Raw genomic sequence first — 19,241 nt, forward strand, 5'->3', positions numbered from 1 at the left:
AACAGCTGCTGTGAGATTGTATGCGTGAGCATTAAATTTTATCTGACGACAAATCATGCAATCGTTAGGAATTCGCTCTGTATACGACTTAGTGTTCAGTAGTTGCCTGTTTGCCGGGATCGTGGTCGGAGTGGTATTTGCAATATGGCATCGGCAGTAAAAATCAGCTTACAGATTGAGGTTAACTTCACGAATACCGTAACGAATACAGTTACAGAAAACGTGAAAGCTGTTGGACTGTCATTTTGTGACATTTAGTCAGTGTATGGTAAAATGTCCAATAAAAAACCACGTTGATAATTCATAGACTTAATAAGCCTATATTATAATTAAATGTGCCAGCTATAACAGTTAGTGTTACGTGCTCTCTGGCGCCAGATGGCGTCTTATGAATTTAAAAATACCAATATTGTCACAAGGTAGAAATGCAAATATGTGCAACACCTTGAAATTTCATTTGGAATGTGAAGCGAAAATTTGTAAATTTTGGCAGAGCCATAACCTGGCTTTCACCTTCAACTTGATAATAAGAGCAAGAAATAGAAATTTTCAAAATCGAGCTAATGAAAAGTATTTAAATTCAAGCAACGCCATCTGTTGTCTAATCTGCTTAATCAATTCTCAATGTCATTTTGAAGTTGAAGGCCTTACTCAGATTTGAAAATTCTATCCCAGCATTCTAAGACCAATAATTAGAATTAGTGCTGTGCTTACTGTGCTTGTGTTACAAGCCATGAGAATTCTGTTTCAACATTTCGCTAAACTCTCTCTCGGTGCAGTGTTAACTGTAACCAATGTAGTAAGTATACATAGCGAACAAATGGTACCTAATTGATATTACTATTTTATTCTAGGAGTGAGGTGTCATTTACACGAACTTTGACCATCACTTCATCTACATTGGATTCAGTTTACTTAAATTCACAAAATATACACATCACAATTCTCACTGAAGTTACATTTTCCGTGGTTTAACTTTCCTTTTATTAATGTTCATTATTTGCTCAACGATGATATCATCAGCTCTTGGATCAACGGGAACAGTTTGAACCGGCGATCTAGAAATTGGCACAGGTTTGGTCCAATTTTCAACTAACGTGGTGAGATTGTTCCACAATTTTTCACGATTCAAAAAAGCCAGTGCTACCAGCATAATCAATGGCAATGCCACTACAGAGGTTTGATTCACGTCACCTTGGTCGACTTTTCTTTCAGCATGGAATGATAACTTCACGTGTTTGAAGGATGAATTCGCTTCAAAATATATTGGTATGGTCTTGTATTTATGCAGTGTCTGTGACAACGACGATTCTAACTGTACGAAGTATTTCTTGTTGTCAGCTTGCAATGGGGGGAAATGAATGAGAAATCCTGCACTGTAACTATTTCCCAATTTCGATGCATGTTGAGTGTCCAATTTCACAACGTGTATCGGTGAATCAGGTATGTCTTCTCTGCACAGCTTCACCCTCAGCGTTCGATAGTGTTCCGGGTGAGCAGCGTCAATGTGAACCGAAAGATCCGTCCGCAAAATTGGATGGAAAGCAATCAGACGTATGCCATGGATGTCTTCTGTAGCTTGAACGGCCACAGAGCTTGGCGTGGCTCTCTGGACGTGAAGATTTGCTTCCACATTGGGCTTCAAACGAATCGCATAAATACACTAGAAATAAAAAACGGCATTTGCTTAGCAACGATCTTCTGTTATCGGTGTGGCCACTCGATTTATATTTTATAAATCACTGACTTTTCTGAACTTTCCAGACAGAAATTACGCTTTTATCATTTATTCTTACTTCTACATGTCGCATTTTGCAACACTTATTTTTTACTTTTAAAAACGTTGAAATTGAACAGTTCATCAATAGAAAGCAGAAGTTCTAAGTACTAGCAGATACAAATTTTTGGTTCAGCAGTTAGGAAGACAGTAAAACCTGTTTAAATAATCTTGCGCAGTAGTACTTCTGCCAGCGACAGTGTCAGTGAACGGATATAATTTAAAAAAAAAAAAAAAAAACATCACTAATATTTATTAGTAATGGATTAATAATTTGAGAGAAGGTTTTATAATTAGAAACAAGTGACCATCCTGCACTGTTACAGTCGAGATTAGAGGCAAGACACTTACAGAAGGTTGAAGACCCCTGATCCGAAACTTTCCATTCTCCTCAGTTGTTGCTTCTTCCTGGTACGAGGCGCAGTCCGTCTGCCCAACAGCTTCGACCAGCAAGCCTTGTTCTGGTTGTCCGTTCAAAGAGGTTACAACTCCATAGGCACTAAATGCAACTCTGTTACCAGACAATTCAACTTTGACAGTTGCTCCTTCTGCCACATTAATCATCTTCGACGGAGGATCAAATCGATATTCTTTCATCATTGGCCGCAGGTAATATTCACCAGGAGACAATGAATTGAATACTAACTGTCCCTCTTCGCCTGTTATACTATTTTTACGATAATTTTGTCCCCCAGATAACGATAACAGCACACCCTGAAAATTTGCAAGCCAAAGAACCTTTTATTAATGAGATTTTTTAAGTGCCAATCAATTAAAGTTCAACAATTCTTTCGTGATTATTCCGGAAAGATTACTTAATCGTAAATGACTCTACAAATTGGTTTGAAAATTATGCTAAAAAGCTTTGAAATTAAATATTTCAGCAAAATTTCACTGAAATTTTAGGACTCGTTCTGAAAATCCCCAGTTCAAAGATTTTTTCATAGAAGAATTTGCAGCAGCGATAGCAATAAGAAATGTCTAAATATATTTTTAATAACGAACAATAGGCTTTGAATGATAGAGGATAAACTTTAGTTACAAAAACGTATTTTACCTGCAATGGCTGATGGTCGGCTTGATCTGAGACAAACACAATCACCTCAGCGAGTTTATGGGCCATGAATTTGCCACTTGCATCAGGTCCTGTAATGATATAGCCGTCTTTTTCTGCAGTAACGCTAGAAAATTAATCAAAAACAAGAATCAGTTATCAAATGAATGATTCGTTTATTAAGTTGTACTTGATTTTCTTTCAAAAGTTTTTTGGACCCAGTTTAGGGGTAAATACTTCCATTGGACATGCGTAATACTTCCGTGAAATTTTCTTTACCTGTAATCAACTTTTCCGTCAAGAGGACCAACTCTGTAATTTCCATCCGATTGTGTAACCAGCGTTTGAACTGGCGCAGTTTTGTCTTTACCAAATATTTGAATTTTCACTCCGTCCAGCGGTGGTAGAATACTGCCACTTATTACCTAGTAAGTCACTAACAAGTATTATTTATAATCTTGAATATGGGACATTATCTTTAAAATCAGATAAAATTTGGTCATATTTTTTATATGCTTCACTTGTGTTTTAATTTCATTTTGCTTATCAAAATGGATCATTCATGACTTTTTTTTAAATTGGCATGACAAATCGTGCCTGAATTATAAATTTACAAAAAATTCCTATTTAAAGAGATATTGGAAAAATTTGAGGCATGTTTAGGGCCTTGCAAAATTTAAAGTCTTATCGGATTTCAAAAGTAATTCATATCAATTCATCACCATACAGTGGTGATAAAAAAAAAATCTTACCTTTCCCATGTCACCAATAAATGAAGCAACATTATCCCTGCAATCGTTTTCTCCAGTAACAATTAAAGACGAGGGGCTGAACAGGAGAATTTCCGACAAGGGTGTCACGATGTATTCATTATCAGTATTTGCGTTGAATTCAAATTCATACTTATAACTGTTTCCTTCTTTAACATAGTTTAAAGGTCCTAAACTGTAAGAAAATTGATACTGTCATGTAAAAAAAAAGTAATGGCAGTTATTATTCTAAATAGAAAACCAATCAAGGTGGTAGAACCCGGATGTTTCAGTTTACTATCACTTATACGTATTATACATTTTAATCCAATTTTTTACATCCATCGTTCTGCAAATTTGTGTAGGAAAAGTTAGGGAATGTGAATAAGAAGTTGATATGTAATATGAAACTCACATCAACGGATCTTCAGCATGCTCGATTTTCACCTTGAGCCCATCCACTACGTCTGTGCTAATGATGTTCCCCTTGTGACTGTGCTCTGTCGATGACAATATAACAGGAGCCAAGCTGTTCGTATCCCAAGTGTATTCGGATCTTGGATAAACGTGACAACTTTTTGGTACAAACCGGTATTCACCAGGTGCCGATGTACAATGCCTTGTACTTCCCTTAGAAAGTTTTAATAAAACTTTCTGTGAACTCTTCAAGTCAGAAAACTCGACAGCGGTATCGTGCGAAGAGATGAAAGTTATTGAAAAGCCGATCTGCTTGAATGTTGGCACCTCAGCGAATTCAGAGGTTACAAAAATTCTCTGGCTTGGATTTTCCCAGCAGAATACATCGGTGTCTATCAATACTTCGTACTGACCAGGCAAGATGTTCGAGAATTTGTATTTTCTATCTAAAAATCAGATGAAAAGCCATTTCCTAATATTAGTCATATTTAGCTATGTTGGTACAAGCAGTCTATTATTTCATGGGTATGTTACATACGCGATTGGACGTATGATAAATTCACTTGCGTTTATGCAATTCAGGATGCATTTTACTGATCGATACTCGTCTTGTGGTCCATGTTAATTGCAAACAGAGAAAACTCAGTAAATCGTAAACTATAAAGCAAATGTTGATCGGTACAATGTACTATTAGTTGTCAAAATGCCGAAATGCACACCGATTCCAGTTAAATGTACTCTGAACTGCACGAATGAAGGCGAGCTTATCTTTTTTTTAAATCGGCCATGTAACATTTTCATGAAACAACCCGATGGATTGTCAATTTTGACGTTTGAACATTACATTCTATCTTACCTTTGGTTTGTATGGTCTTAACAGTGGCTCCATCGAGAATTTTGAGAGTAACAGATGCTTGACTGCAGTCTGAATCCCGCAAACACTCAACTTTTCCCATCAGCGTGGCTTTCAATTGCAAAAAATCGAGGTTTCTTATTGGTTCAGATGAAACATCAATCTCATGTTGCAAAGGATAGAATCTAATGAATAAGAATTTTAAATATAATTATCGGATACCGTAATTTTACGGCTCTTGACTCATAATACATACTGTAGTCCTTTTGCCTTCTCATCGTTGCTAACAAAAACACTCAATTGATATTTGCCACGGGCAAGATATAAGCAAAATTCTCCTGTCTTAGGATCAGTTTCAATTTCATTGTGGAATGTAGAAGCAACTTTTTGTACAGCAACCTTCCGATGATGCAGCGTATCTTTGGCCGACAAAGTCACCCTCCCACAAACTTTGTAAGACGAAGGCGCTGACGGCGGTAATTCTGTAGAGTTTGGTGATATCTTCACATTTTTCTCCTCGAATTGTACATCATCTAGAAAAAACCAATTGCTAACACACGTGATAACTAAACAGTGAAATATTAGGTTAGTGGTTTATAGGTACCTGCTTCAATTTTGAATGAATACTGTCCAGCCTTCATGTTGTCAACTCTGTAAGAGCCATCCTTGTTTGTTATTGCAGCGAGTTTTTTGTTTAAGTAAATTTTAGCCCCCTCTAATCTGCCACCTTGCATTGACGCATATACAGCCCCACTTATCGTGAAACCAGTTATCTTAAAGTCTTGAGGGAGAATCAGACTCTCGTGGTGAACTTTGAAAGCTAATTCCATCGGCTGAACATCAAACTTTGTTTGAGCACCAGCATAGTGTGGCACAAGACGATACTCTCCAGGGGCAAGAGAAGAAAAAGTGAAACGCCCAGTTTTGTCGGAGAGAACATGGCATAGCGGTTTGCTAGATTCAAACCCTTTAATTGGCGTGGTTTCGCAGTTTCTCGCTTGTCCATTCTGTTCAACAGAGATGAGTCAGGATGAAGATTTTTTTCATTTTATGGAAAAACCTTACCAAACAAATAAATGATGCGTTAATAATTACATAATATATTCAATATTCGTTCTACGTACCCCAAACAGAATAAAAGACACTCCTTTCATTGGTTCATCTTCACTGGTAACTCGTCCACTTACATCGTACCCAGCGACTACTAAGCTATTATCAGCCAGTTCTGTATTTCCCTCTCTAACAGTAACATCAAGTTTGGATTTCTCAATTATCCACCTTCAAAATTAAAAGCACATCAAGAACATAGTAGAGTTTAGCTGATATTCGATTGTTTTTGAATACACATCGATAGAACTTACCTTGGATGCGATGCTATGAGAACATACTTGCCGGGTTGAATTGGTGTGAAGTAAAATGTACCTCCATGAGCAGTTATTGTTGTGTCAACCGGAGATTCTCTATTTTTGTCTGTGTATAAAGAGACTGTGACTCCCTTCGGTCCAGAACTAGTGCCATGGCTTGTAACCTAGTTATGTATTAGTATATTATGAAAAAGATGAATTTTTTTCGAAAACATGCCCAAAAATCAAAACTATTCTGCTAATGGGTAACTGAATTTGTTGGCTATTGATTCAATAAGTGACACATGTTTATTTAAAGATCGAACCTTTCCTGTGATTCCGAAGCCTTTGAAAGTGAAGTTTATGTCTTTTCCTGAGCTACACAAATCTGTAGAGCCGTCAACATGCAGAGTGACTGACGTTGGTTCAAAACTCCATCCTCTCGGTGGCTCAACCTAAAATAGCACAAGAAAAGGTGGTTATCATGTCTCTCATCATATCGACCTACACTGCAATGTGAGCACTCACCTTCAGTACGTATTCCCCTTTATCGTACAGAGGTAAAAAGTAGTACCCATTATTTGGAGCACATTCTGTTTCATCTTTCAGGCTTCCAGCCTTGGTATACCTAAGTTTTCAAACCATGATGTAGTAGATTCATAAATTAGGTTAGGTTAAGTCGGGGCTAGATTAGGTTAGGGTTGATGATTGCAATTGAAAATTAGTGCCAGGTGTGTCACAGACTTGAATACTTACAATTTTATGTGAACTTTGGCAAAATCGATGGGCACGTGACTTTTGATAAATCCGCCACATCCCAAAATATCTTCGGCAAAAGTTTCTGATACTGATAAATACAAATTGAATAATAAAATGATTAAGTTCCTAAGGCACAGAGTCATCTTTGCCTCTCTCTGCGCTCGTGTTCTCGCAATTAAGTCAACTGACTGGTGATTGTATAGGTATGTAAGACCGTGATGTCGGCAATACAAAAGTCTATCATCAAATAATTCGTCATATTAAAAATGTCCGCAGCTCTCTACTCGTGGCCGCGAGACGAAGCATCGAACGGATCCAAAGGAAATAACGTAGTACAGACTACAGGTACATACCGAACATGCCCCACAGCACGGTCTTCTACACAGGTCTGGCGACTCAGCCCGTTTTATGGTAGCGGGGGTGTCCCGCTTAACGGGCTCTTTTTCAATAGTTTGTTCTATTACCGCGTAAGTCGTTGCGATCGAAGATCATTGAATTGCATGCACCCTTCACTTGTGTGAGGCTGTGTGAGGTTCATTAGCAAAACCCTTTTCAACATGCGACTCTAGCGGTAAATGTGAGAACGATGGAAAACAGGCCCGTAAAGCGGGACACCCTCTCCACTAGAGTTACAAGGTATAAAAGGCCGTGTCCCACAGTTCACGTTGGTTCACGTGTCGTCCATGTTGTTATTAAACAAACGAGCTATCCAAGTCTTGATCCATGCGTTTTGATATATTTACTTGAGTGAAAACTTTTTAAACGAAAACACAATTTTTTTTGGTGATCAGTACTCTTAAATTGATATACCCACGCAATCACAGATATGGATGCCAATACTGAGATACGTAAATTGAGGCCTGCAGAGCTGTATAAACTTGGTAGAATATTGACTGCCTCTGATTCATGGAAAATGTTGATGGCGATTGTGCCCAAGGAAGGAACTGAAAATGTTCCAAAATTCAGTACCGAACACTTTGAGTGAGTTGCATACATTGAATATAAATTTAAAATATTTCTAGTACAAATAGGAATATTTACCATTTTTTTAATGCTCGTCAGACTGATTGAACAGGCCAGTCGCCAACAACGAAAATCAGCGGCAGAAATATTTTTAGAAGAATGGAGCACAATGGGAAAACGTAGGCCAACTTTGCAGTCCACTTTGACTCTTCTCGTCAAGGCTCAATTGTTTAAAGCTGCAGATTATATTGCAGTTGATTTATTGCATGGTAAGAAAGTTGTCTATGTGCAATTTTATGAAGAATTTACACACCGTGACCGGTTTTTCAGTAATTTTTACAAACTTTTTAGAATAAATATTTTACACACAATGTCAAATGTGTTGGCTAAAACCATATCCGAAATCAAAGGAACAAACTTAGTAATTAGTGCAATGTGGTTCATCATTTTCAGGCCAACCTCCGCAAAGACCGTTGAGTGGCCCAGCTGCTCCAGTGATTATTTCTGATGAAGAAATTGAAATGTTGTTGAATGAGACAGCTTCGGAGCACGATGAAAAGCTAACGTGTCGAATTTCGGAGCCACCAGAAAATTTGGATGTAATCTTGGACGGAATGAGTTATCCTAGTGAACTTTCTTATCAAAATTCAACAGAATCAAAAGTCTTGGTTAACGAAACTTTAAAGAATTCTGATTTAATGCAATTTAGTATAAGCAGTACAAAGTTGTGTAAAAGTAGCCATCAAAATCTTAATGTGGGCCCGGAGTCCAATTTAATTCAATTCAGTAGCAATAGTGTTCATGATAGTACAAATAGTTCTCTGTCTATACTCAAACAAGTTCAAAAACGAAGCTCCGTGAAACATGGGCATAAAGATTTTCGCGCACCAAATAACGGTGTCGAATCATCATATGATGGCGCAAATGAGTTTACTACTGTCAGTGATTATGATCAGCTTGAATTGAAGTCTAGCGAATTGCCGGCAGTTGTGGCAAACCTTGGTAACGGCATTCGAACCACGTACAGCGAATTAGATTCGAGCGAATTGCCACAAATTGTAGCCGAAATTGGTAAACGAGAATCATCGAATCCAACCAAATTGCCAGCCAAACTTCAGTCATTTGGAGAAAACACTGACGTTTCAACTTCTTCGACATCATCAGATTCGTCGTCATCAAATTCTGACACTAATGCCATGAATACATATGACAATTACAGTAATGACAACATACCGATTTGTGTAAACGCTCTTCTTGGAAGCTCGGAAAATTATGAACTGGTAACAGCAGAATTACCGCAAATAGTAGCAGACTTGGGACGGGATCAACAATGCAGTTTTACCGATTCAAAATCTGGATGAAAATCTGCCGAAATTACCAACGGTATTAACCAATAGGCGTCTAAGTTATTGGATAAACAATATGTTCAATAAATTGTGAACAGAATAAAAATTGTCTTCCAATGTCATGAGTTTCATCCCAACTGAATGTTTGCAAAGAAATGTGTTGCAACATTACGTGCTTTTCTAAACTATGTAAATAGTATAACTGTATTGATACTGTAAATATTAAAAATATATCTTTTTGGAAGTAGTTACATGTGTAAATGTTCATTTATTGCGCGTAATCTGTAAACTCTGAAAAATATAATTGATTACGTCAAGTATTAATAGAGATCGACGATCGCCGGTCGCGCCAAGTTCATTAGCATGAGCCGACACACTATCTTTTATTTGCCGAAAATGTCATCATATATATTTCCGCTCTCACGATGAAATTCGCCATTTGACAAGTTTTATACGTTTATAGATTTTGAGCGCTTTCATTAAGCCTTATATCAATACGATCAATGCACAGAGAGCCGGAATATACCACCTGTCGTATTTCCAACAAGGTCAAAATAGTCAGTTCGATCAAGAATTTTCAACGACCGTCAACGATTTAACGACTTGATGTACGAAATACTAGTGGTCCTTAACTTTTAGACTGCCGAGATTTTGAGAGCTTTATTCCTCTCAGAAAGTCTCAAAATGTTTTGTCTGTACCTCATATCTAACATATATGTAAAATTCCAATCACAGACGGAGACTAGATTTTTCGGCAGTCCAAAAGTTAATAAGATTGTTTTTAAATTTTCATGCTCCCAGGGGCTTAAACGCTTTCAAAAAAATAAAAAAAATTCCCAAAAAATTAAGCTGTCCACATCAACTCTAAGATAGTCCGCTTTATGGTCAAAGTAGCTTATGGAAATAACATGGGAAAAACTTTTTTCTCAGTATATATTTTATTGTAAAAGTAATAATGTTCCAAAAAATCTGTAACTGCGAATTTTTAGTGGGCATTAGTGCTATTATCTGAAAAAAATACACATCCCAGGCAATCTCGACGAATTGCACATCCTCAAAATCTGATTTTTTTTATTTAGAAGAAGTGCAATTCATCTATATTGCGTGGTACGATAATGTGTATTTTTTTCAGATAGCCACACTAATACTCACTAAACCCTCGCACTTACAGATTTTTTGGAACATTATTACTCTCACAATAAAATATATAGTGAGAAAAAAGTTTTTCCAATGTTATTGACATAAGATACTTCGATCACACAACAGGCTATCTTAGAGTTATCATAGAGAAATCAATTTTTTGTACAAATTTGCACGAAATGTCCCAATTTGCCTGAAAATCGTAGAAATCATTTCCACCAGGGTGACAATCATACAATGTATTTATTGTTACAAGATGGAGTCATCAATCTGAAAATTCCATTGTCGAAAGACGGGGGGGGGTTATAAAATACATTCCCTTTTAGTAATTTACTTTGCTAGAAAAATTTTCTTCAAATAAAATTTGGCGAATACTAATTTAAAACTGTTTATTTTTCTCACAGGAGAGGTGTAATTTGTCCCGTTGTATTCCTATAATTTGTGAAGAAATTAGAAGTTTCTAAATTTAGGAAAGTGAAAATTTCGGTCATTGTTCTTTTTTTTATTGCATTGTTAGATGCAACTTGATTTATTGCGTTTCTCTCGTTTCGACACAATTTTTTTTATCGGATGTCCCATGTACCCTACAATAATGACATCAATCGAATGATTTGAGTGCAATATTATTTTTGCGAGAGAAAAAGGACGGTGTGGTTATATGTATATAAAATTGACCCTCCACTAGATAAAGAGTCAATGCACTGATCAAAACACTCTGAATTCTGTATATGCAATACATATCAGATGTTGTCAGTGCGATTGAGATTGCATGGAGCATATTTGAAAGTATTGGTTTGGCGTCTCGGTCGATAAGGCGACGCGTGCGCCGATCTTCGGGAAAACTGGAGTAGGTCCTATTCTGTCAGTGCGTCAACAACTTATTGTCTCGTTCTGAAGGGTAAGTAGGCATTTTTTAGAGGTCAGACACAGTGTTTTCGCTTAGGTGATTTAAAGGGAAAAAAAAATAAAAATGACAATTACCGCTCGCAAACTTATTTTATTGCATTTTGTACAATTACTTGAAGTAAGATTTGGTTTATTATTGCGCATGAAGGTGCGTTCAATACCCGCACCCTTGATGTATGTTCCTAAACGTGAATTTAATATTTTTAAACCTTCGTTTACAATAATAGTGTAATATGCTAACATCCGTGGTGAGAATTATATTTAGAGCCTTATAAACAATTCTACGAATTTAATCGGAATGTGAAATCGCACAAATCCTCAGTTTTTCCTTAAAAACTGCTCACGAAATACAAAAATTTGTGGTAGACATTGAAATTTTTTGAAAACACCGGTTTCATTTTCGTAATTCTAGTTTTATTGAAAATATTCATTTATAGGTATTTTCATATTTTGCCAGCTGCACTTCAGAAAATCCAATTTAAACTGAAGAAAAATTCTAATTTCTCTCAATTGATTCCTGATTTTCCATAATGCGATTCCGTCACAAAATGCGGATAAACACCAGAACTTAGATTTTTGAAGCTGCGTGACATGAGTCGTAATTCTTAAAAAATACGACATTTCTCTAGGCATTGATTCGATTTACACCTCTAGCCCGACTAGGTGAAAAATAGTTAGGAAGGTTAAAATTCGGAGTTTTTCATATTTCCAGCAGAAAACCAAATTCCGAAAGAATATGAATTCTTTTTAGAAATCCCTTAGAATTTCACGGAGTCTCTCTCAGACATTATCACAACAGTTCAAATTTCTTCAGAAATAATGCTGAATTTGTCTCATACACGTCAGCGAACGTGGTGTACGTATATCTCAGAAATTTCTAATCGTATTATTTTTACCAAGGAAGAGCTGGTCAGGTTGGATTCATTGATTAAGATCACTTCAAAGCTCCCGCTAGTTTCTATTCCGTTGTAATTCAACGTGTTTTTTCTGTTTTGCAGAAAATAGTGATGAACAACACGAGCTGCACCGTGTGTAAACTGGGTCCACCACCAGACATGATATTACGCCTCCCACCGCCGCCGATTCCAGCATTTCTTCAACGTAATTCTGACATCTCATCATTTTATTTAAATTCCGAAGTTCAATCGTTCGCCACGCATTTGAACGACAGTCCTTGCAAACATTTTTGCGATTGGAGGTCGGAAGGTGTTCAGTACATTGAACTCCCGCAACAAGGTGCATACGTATTGAAATATGTATTGTGGAATTACATCTTATAATTAATTCGAAAAAAAAAAAACAATTCGATACAAAGCTTAATATTTTTATAATCACTGAGAATGTGAATCAGCCAATATCATCGCTAAAGGTTTTTCACTACCAGATATAGGAAGAATTTGTTTTAACGCAAAGAAGATTCACTTTTTCGACGAAGATTTCAAAGTCCTCCCCAAAAACTATGCATTCATTCCTTTGGAATAAAAATTACTCATTGGTCACTATACTTTGCAACTTTTAAACGGAGTATTTAACTGCAAAAAAATTTCGAAATTTAATCAACATGGATTCTTTAGTACTGAATTGTATATTATACTTGAATTAATGTTACTAATTTGGAAACTTTTCAGCAAACTGATTTCACCTTGCAATTGTGAAATCTTATTTTAATAAAAAAAAAGTTACTCGTTGCCGATGAATAGTTGTAACAATTTTCAGGAACAGTTTTCGACGATACCTGGCTACTCGTCCTTATGTCGTCCTGTGTAGGAGTCATATTCGTCGGTATTATCCTTGCCGTACTACTTCTCAAGTGCAAGTCGTAAGTAAACCGATACAGATCTATACCATCTGCATACCCGTATAATAAATTGGCACGCTATTTATTACTTGCTATAAATGTGAAACAAAACAGCTTCACTGATAAAATGTTCGATATATCATAACATAGAATTGGATCCGTCATTTTGAATTTCGAATAATGCTGAGGTCAAATTCAAATTGAGTAATGTATAATTTAATAAAATATAATACTCTAAAAGCACAGAAAGCCACGCTTTCAGTCACTGTATTATCGTAATTCAAGTTGCTTCGGCACAGACCGATATATTCACAAAATGAAGGTCCAACAGATTGCACGACATTTTCTGTTGAGTGATATTTGTGAAATTCACCTAAAACGATCAGTTCTTTAACACTCACGACGCTATATTGCCTTAGCCCGCATTACGGATACTAATCTTTACAGACGTTTTTATGTGTTAAATCCACGAAGATACAGTAAATATAATATTATACACGCAGATATCGCAATATAATATACACACCCATATGTACGTAATGAAAACTCTTTCGTAAGTTAAGTCACGATGAATAATATGCACACGCAGAACTAGCGGAGGTAAGACCGGTGTCTCGTCAATACCTGTGGCAACTTCGACTGTACAGGCCAAGTTGGGGAGGATTCCAAACGAGGCAGTTCTTTATCCCTGTGCGGCAGACACCCTGCAGGACAGCCGAGTGATGTGGGCGACATTAACTCCCCGCGGAACGACGCGCCATTACTTAGAAGATCATCATTACGAAACCATAAACAACACGCGATTTCCAAAGCGCACTATTGCCGCTTCCCCAACTGAGCACGTAAGAATTTCAACTTTTTTCCATTTACGTTGCATGTGTTTTACCTTTTCTGTCCCTACATTCGAGTCTGACCTGAGAATCTTGAGATTATAAATGGCGGATCTTTTATCGTGGAAAATTGTTACGGTCTAAATAATTCGAAACACACAAAATATTTTTCTTACAACACCTGCTTGGGAAGTTTGATTTTCAAAGCCTGTGGAGCGTGCCCAATTTCCAAACAGTGGGTTATAACGACGTTGGCGCATGCGCATAATCGAAATGCGCAACCTTACTTACTAGGGTTTTCTTTGGCGCATGCGCATTTTCAAATAACTCAATTTTAAACACTGTCAGTGGCATCTTCGGTGCTTTTCAAATCAAACTTTTCTTCACAGGTGTTGGAAAAAATGGCGTGTATCGCACATATGTAGATAGGCGACATCTGACCTGTGTGATTACAGCGCTTGCCTTGACTTTTGCTGTGTTCACACTAGTAATGGAAGGTGGGGCAAGCCCGGCCACCATAAAATTATAGGTCAACTGGCATTTGCGAGTCCAGACGAGTAATACAAAACAGTATGAAACGTAGCTCAGTTGACAGTGATAAACAATCAGGAGGGTAGATCGAAATTGGCCACCCAGGAAAATAAATGGACAAATTGCATTTTTGCGTGAAGGTGAGTAAGATCAGACGAAAACAACTTATCTTCGCTAAGAATCGATAAAATACTGGCTCGGCGCATTCCAAAAAAATCGCATTTTGGTCATTCTGTGCGGCAGTAGGTGAGAAAGAAACTTTTTCTTATAAGTTCACTTACGTGTCGGTTTAAGATGATATTTCAGTCAGTCTATACCAACCGAATTGCAATTTTTTAAAAATTCGGCGTATAATTGCCCGTAGAATGGGGTAAAACAAATGTAGAATGGATATTTTGACGAATTATGAGAAAAAAGTATGAGAAGATTTGCCGAAATAGGGAGAAATCTGCTTTTTTAACATTTCGAGATTCGGACGTGTAATTTATTCTGTTTAATATCAAAGTCTACGCAATACCTACGAGAAAACAAACAAGTAAGCTCCATTCCGGATGCAATGACAAACATAAATATACCAAAACGTATTTGTTTAACGCAATAACAACACCATGGATTGTATACCTAGCGAAAATTGTAATTTTTATTTTCATAATTTTTACGATTTTGGCCCACGCTCTTGGTTGTTCATCGCTGTCAGCGGAGCCTTGTATACTGGGTTGCATACCGTTTAGTCTTACTCGCATGGACGTGGAAATGCCAGTTGGCTAACGTTTTTTGGGTGGCCAATCTGACCCCACGGCCCGTGCTGCTCCACCTTTCCCTACTGGTGCGTTGTGGCTCACGCTGCAAATTTCACATTCATCAGAAGTCGCCCACTTTTCGCACCTGTAATGTAATATACTATTATAAAATTTGTACAAATGTTTTATACGAGTGTAATTATCTTAGGTATACGCTGAACCACCCGTACCATCACCAGTGCAGACTCTTCCAAAAGATGGGTCGGCATTTGATAACACTGCTTTTGTTGATTACGAGGAACCTCTTACTGCGAGGACTGAATATTATCAATTGGATGATGTCTTGGAACCAAATTTTTCAGGTCAGTATTGGGATCCGTAAGTTCAGCGAATTCCATCTTACGACAGTAAATGCACGACACTAATTATCATCATGGTCTTATTTGATTTTGTGAGTAGTTTTTTTTAGCCAATATTTGACTTTAAATCGATTCAACAAAAGTACTCCGGCCCAGCATTTCCTGTAGCATCAGATCATGCATGTGTCTGTGATCGGCAACGCTTTAGGGTAGAATTGGGTATGCTTGTTGCATGCTACTGTAGCGTGGGTCGATCGAAAGACATGCACGGTTCTGATCACTGACACACTTCGTTTTCCCACATACAATTGGCGATTCAATGATTCTTTCTTGTGAATTTCTCGCAAATGCGTAAACTATAATGTGATATAAATATAAGCTAAATTGAGGCATTAATAAGTATATCAGAACAGCACCGCGGTGAACAACTACGAGAAAAAAACAAGAAGTTGTTGATTGCACGTCAAACGGAACGTGTACGTTGTAGAATTGGTTCGGTTGTCGGAAAAACAATTCTTTTTTGCGGCAGAGCATACATGTCATTTGCCGTAAATCTGCAGCAAGCCTCATTCGGAAGCGCACATATGCAAGTCTTTTCTACAACTGCGGAAACAGACAACTAGTGGTCTACCAGCAGAGTTATGCCTGCGCCCAAGTGATGGCCGTTATTACGTAAACTTGCGGCAGAATGCTACCTGGGAGCACTCACACTCATGGGATAATAGCTTATATGCTCTAAGGATAATAGCCATAAGGAAAAATAAGAAGAAATCGATTCATTAACACAAAATGAAACTCCAATAGCATTATTATTAAAATTAGTTATATAAATTGCCATAAAAAAATCAGCTGGTTACTCGATGCGACGCCATATTACTCAAACCATGCTCGACGCTGTTTTTACTGCAACGAGATTTCTCAGAATTATTTTCAGTAGAAAATGTAATAATGTGTGACTTTCAGGCAACGTAACACTGCAACGAGGGACGTTGCGTCCACGTGTGAGTTCTCCAACGAGAATTGAGAACCCGAATTTGCCCCCATTGAACCTTCAACCCCACAAACGTACTCTGCGTCGAACCCAGGGAACTCAGTCAAGCACGGACAGCTTGTCGAGAAGCAGTGCCACGTCGTCGACTTTCACCCCGAATTTATAAATTCCTATGATGATCTAATCATGATGAGGGTTGAGTGTAATATTAATCGTGGTATTCCATGTGTATGAAATATTTGTATCGATTACTCATCCATTGACCTTCATTCACCCTCTAAGACTATGTCATATTTTTTAATCGTTTCCCTCACAGGTGAGAGAGTCTTTGATCAATACAAAAAATTGAATTTTTTCTCAATATCTAGTCAAGTAGAACGTCAATCGAAGTACCTGCACCTTAGGGCGGCTCGAAAAAATCCATTATTGTATCTTCCGTTTCTATAAAGACACATATATTGGCATAAAGACAACACTTTCTGCCACTCGAAAACTGTGCAATTAGTGATCTGAATGAAAGTTTCGTATTTTTTCGACCCACCCTTTTGCACATATATGTATTATTTATTATTCGAATTGTTAGAAATGTATGGACATCCACAAAAATAAGGATGACCTCCATAACTATGCGGATTATAACTATGTGATCCTATATTGTTACAAACACTTTTATTTATTTATTTCATTTCGGATGCATTCTTATCAATAAAATGAACCACCGGCACAGGTATGAATTGTAAGCACACTCACCTGCCTACTTGATGTAATTACATACTTGTGTACACCCACATTGCTGTAACTGTTTTTACAACTTCTATAGATATTAAATAAATATAGTAGGTATAATTATTCTTGGAGTTTCCTAGTTAGATACCCTCAACTTTAATATCACCAGCGATGCTGAAAGTTTCATCACGGATGAGGGGACATTTCTAGTTTCATTGCATAATGTACAAACTGCTAAATGAGATTTTTAATGTGGGTGTGGTTGGAGCAATATGGCGTGGGGATAGGTAATCAGCCGATCGTTTTAGGTGAATTTAAAGAATATGAAGCGGTAAACATCGTGCAGGCTACTAGTCGTTTATTTTGTGAGAACACATCGATGGATGGTAAAATATGCGATAAATAACTAATTCCATAATTAAATATGACGTTCATTTTGATTGGATCAGAACATTAACTGCCAAAAGAGAGTGAAAGATTCTATAAACTTTCTAAAATATCGTTACCACAAGCTCAAACAATAAGGGTAAAAAAACTAAGAGTAACCTGGTTTTCTCATCAAATAGTTCAACAGTTTGTAATTTTACAGACTGGGTAAATACCCAACTGTAATTAATATTCATAAAATACCTGTTAACAATTGATATACAATATACTGTACGTCAACTTCATTCGTGATTCTTCAATTCTAATTGGTGGCAACTTTAAAACCTTGTTGAAGACGTCGCACATATTCTTGCCGGCATTCCATGTCATCAGCTGGTCTGTTGTGTGGTTCCCACACAGGAACACCAACAAAGTATCTTTTTGCTTTGATAAAATTCTGAAAGAACATATTTTCATATCATACATGGTGTCTTTGAGGTGATGCTATGCAAAATTAGTTAAGGGTTTTAAATGAATTTTGAACAGAGCAATTAGATAGAACTTTCTTTTACAATTTAATCACTTAGATATTCTAAAATTACTGCTAATAATATGAATTAGAATTTGTGAAAAGTTGGGAATCCACTCTATTTTACCATCAGGGCAAGCAATTTTTCAAATTTTGATTTACAACAAACACCATATCAATGCGAATACTTACATTAGAGTCTAATGTAAATCGATGATATATTCCGCTAGGTATGATGATCAAATCACCGGGAACAACCTCAATGCGAACCCATTGGTCATCACTGTTTCTCACATCAAAGTACCCAGAGCCCTCAAGAACGAGACGAATTTCCTCGTCTGTGTGCAAGTGTTCCGTAAAGAAATGTTTCAACTGTAATTGTTGGTATATAGATAAATATACTGGGTTGAAGGTAATTAACTATTACAAGTATAACGACGAAAAATCAAGGTATTCAGGGATTACCTTGTCTTCATAGTTCTGGAGACACTCTTTGGAGCAAATGATCTCATCCTCATAAGAATACCCTCTACTTTCTTTCAGCTGTTTCAGTACCGTGTCTGACTTGTAGTTGTCATGGTCAACCTGAGAAAGTAAATCTCAGATATTATTGGAGAAGTTTTTGGTTTAACAAGTTTGTGGTTTTCTCAAATAGCAGGATTGTTCTTACCTTGAAATATTCAACACCTGTGGCGGCAAACAGCTCTGACAACGATAAGAATTGCGGAGGATCGGTGAAGTGTTCCAGACGTTGATCGGTATCCAATTCATCCATTATCCATGCACGAACCATTATTGTAAGTCTTAAAAACTCGGTATTGGAAATCTTAGACGACTGACAACCAGCGAATGAACTTTTGACCTTTGTCAGCCACTATCAATCTTGCTCAAGGTCTTAATCAGTGTCTTCCACGCAATTACCAAACTCATACTCCAGACGGTTTACTTACAACTTAATCTCTTGCGGCTGTACACAACGATGAAGTGACAATGTCTGTATTCTATAAGCGCATTCCGGTATTATTTTGTTGGCTGCATTGAGATAACAGTCTGTCTCGCCCATA

General features: G+C 37.1%; 4 protein-coding genes across 7 annotated transcripts; 2 read left to right on the top strand and 2 right to left on the bottom strand.

Annotated features, from left to right (window-relative positions):
• Window positions 1-293: 293 nt before the first annotated feature.
• LOC124174791 (nodal modulator 2) lies at window positions 294-7,158 on the bottom strand. Its single transcript, XM_046554278.1, has 14 exons — window positions 6,950-7,158; window positions 6,722-6,821; window positions 6,520-6,648; window positions 6,212-6,378; window positions 5,975-6,128; window positions 5,455-5,857; window positions 5,107-5,383; window positions 4,854-5,035; window positions 3,996-4,443; window positions 3,584-3,776; window positions 3,111-3,256; window positions 2,835-2,958; window positions 2,129-2,491; window positions 294-1,663 (listed from the first exon to the last, which is right to left on the bottom strand). Exons 1-14 carry the CDS (start codon window positions 7,093-7,095, stop codon window positions 956-958), a joined length of 3,540 nt encoding a protein of 1,179 aa, XP_046410234.1. The 5' UTR covers window positions 7,096-7,158; the 3' UTR covers window positions 294-955.
• Window positions 7,159-7,602: 444 nt separating this feature from the next.
• On the top strand, window positions 7,603-9,508 carry LOC124174792 (protein Tube). The gene is made up of 3 exons (XM_046554279.1): window positions 7,603-7,933; window positions 8,015-8,184; window positions 8,369-9,508. The coding sequence occupies exons 1-3, from the start codon at window positions 7,779-7,781 to the stop codon at window positions 9,274-9,276; spliced, it is 1,233 nt and encodes a 410-aa protein (XP_046410235.1). The 5' UTR covers window positions 7,603-7,778; the 3' UTR covers window positions 9,277-9,508.
• A 1,692-nt stretch (window positions 9,509-11,200) lies between these two features.
• LOC124176880 lies at window positions 11,201-17,407 on the top strand. Of its 4 annotated transcripts, none has more exons than XM_046558702.1 (6): window positions 11,201-11,299; window positions 12,306-12,543; window positions 13,024-13,126; window positions 13,695-13,947; window positions 15,415-15,568; window positions 16,529-17,407. In XM_046558702.1, exons 2-6 carry the CDS (start codon window positions 12,315-12,317, stop codon window positions 16,720-16,722), a joined length of 933 nt encoding a protein of 310 aa, XP_046414658.1. In that variant the 5' UTR covers window positions 11,201-11,299; window positions 12,306-12,314; the 3' UTR covers window positions 16,723-17,407. The 4 variants fall into 4 exon arrangements, with proteins under 4 accessions (XP_046414658.1, XP_046414660.1, XP_046414661.1 ...); XM_046558704.1 differs by having other exon boundaries at window positions 13,030-13,126; XM_046558705.1 differs by having other exon boundaries at window positions 12,306-12,408.
• LOC124176881 (1,2-dihydroxy-3-keto-5-methylthiopentene dioxygenase) lies at window positions 17,099-19,136 on the bottom strand. The gene is made up of 4 exons (XM_046558707.1): window positions 18,848-19,136; window positions 18,643-18,762; window positions 18,370-18,549; window positions 17,099-18,105 (listed from the first exon to the last, which is right to left on the bottom strand). The coding sequence occupies exons 1-4, from the start codon at window positions 18,968-18,970 to the stop codon at window positions 17,971-17,973; spliced, it is 558 nt and encodes a 185-aa protein (XP_046414663.1). The 5' UTR covers window positions 18,971-19,136; the 3' UTR covers window positions 17,099-17,970.
• Window positions 19,137-19,241: the final 105 nt, after the last annotated feature.

This window comes from Neodiprion fabricii, chromosome 2 (genome assembly GCF_021155785.1).
Source record: "Neodiprion fabricii isolate iyNeoFabr1 chromosome 2, iyNeoFabr1.1, whole genome shotgun sequence".
NCBI classification, from domain to species: Eukaryota; Metazoa; Arthropoda; class Insecta; order Hymenoptera; family Diprionidae; genus Neodiprion; species Neodiprion fabricii.

Bases quoted from the DNA above. Each gene is read 5' to 3' on its own strand.
- LOC124176881 (XM_046558707.1), bottom strand. From the start codon at position 18,970: ATGGTTCGTGCATGGATAATGGATGAATTGGATACCGATCAACGTCTG. The intron at 18,550-18,642 runs GTAATCCCTGAA...CAACAATTACAG, and splicing joins TCCAGAACTATGAAGACAAG to TTGAAACATTTCTTTACGGA. The intron at 18,106-18,369 runs GTAAGTATTCGC...ATGTTCTTTCAG, and splicing joins GATTTACATTAGACTCTAAT to AATTTTATCAAAGCAAAAAG.
- LOC124176880 (XM_046558702.1), top strand. From the start codon at position 12,315: ATGAACAACACGAGCTGCACCGTGTGTAAACTGGGTCCACCACCAGAC. The intron at 12,544-13,023 runs GTGCATACGTAT...AACAATTTTCAG, and splicing joins CATTGAACTCCCGCAACAAG to GAACAGTTTTCGACGATACC. The intron at 13,127-13,694 runs GTAAGTAAACCG...ATGCACACGCAG, and splicing joins CTACTTCTCAAGTGCAAGTC to AACTAGCGGAGGTAAGACCG.
- LOC124174792 (XM_046554279.1), top strand. From the start codon at position 7,779: ATGGATGCCAATACTGAGATACGTAAATTGAGGCCTGCAGAGCTGTAT. The intron at 7,934-8,014 runs GTGAGTTGCATA...AATGCTCGTCAG, and splicing joins TTCAGTACCGAACACTTTGA to ACTGATTGAACAGGCCAGTC. The intron at 8,185-8,368 runs GTAAGAAAGTTG...CATCATTTTCAG, and splicing joins TGCAGTTGATTTATTGCATG to GCCAACCTCCGCAAAGACCG.
- LOC124174791 (XM_046554278.1), bottom strand. From the start codon at position 7,095: ATGACTCTGTGCCTTAGGAACTTAATCATTTTATTATTCAATTTGTAT. The intron at 6,379-6,519 runs GTTCGATCTTTA...ATACATAACTAG, and splicing joins GCTTCGGAATCACAGGAAAG to GTTACAAGCCATGGCACTAG. The intron at 1,664-2,128 runs GTAAGTGTCTTG...TTTTATTTCTAG, and splicing joins TCAGGGGTCTTCAACCTTCT to TGTATTTATGCGATTCGTTT.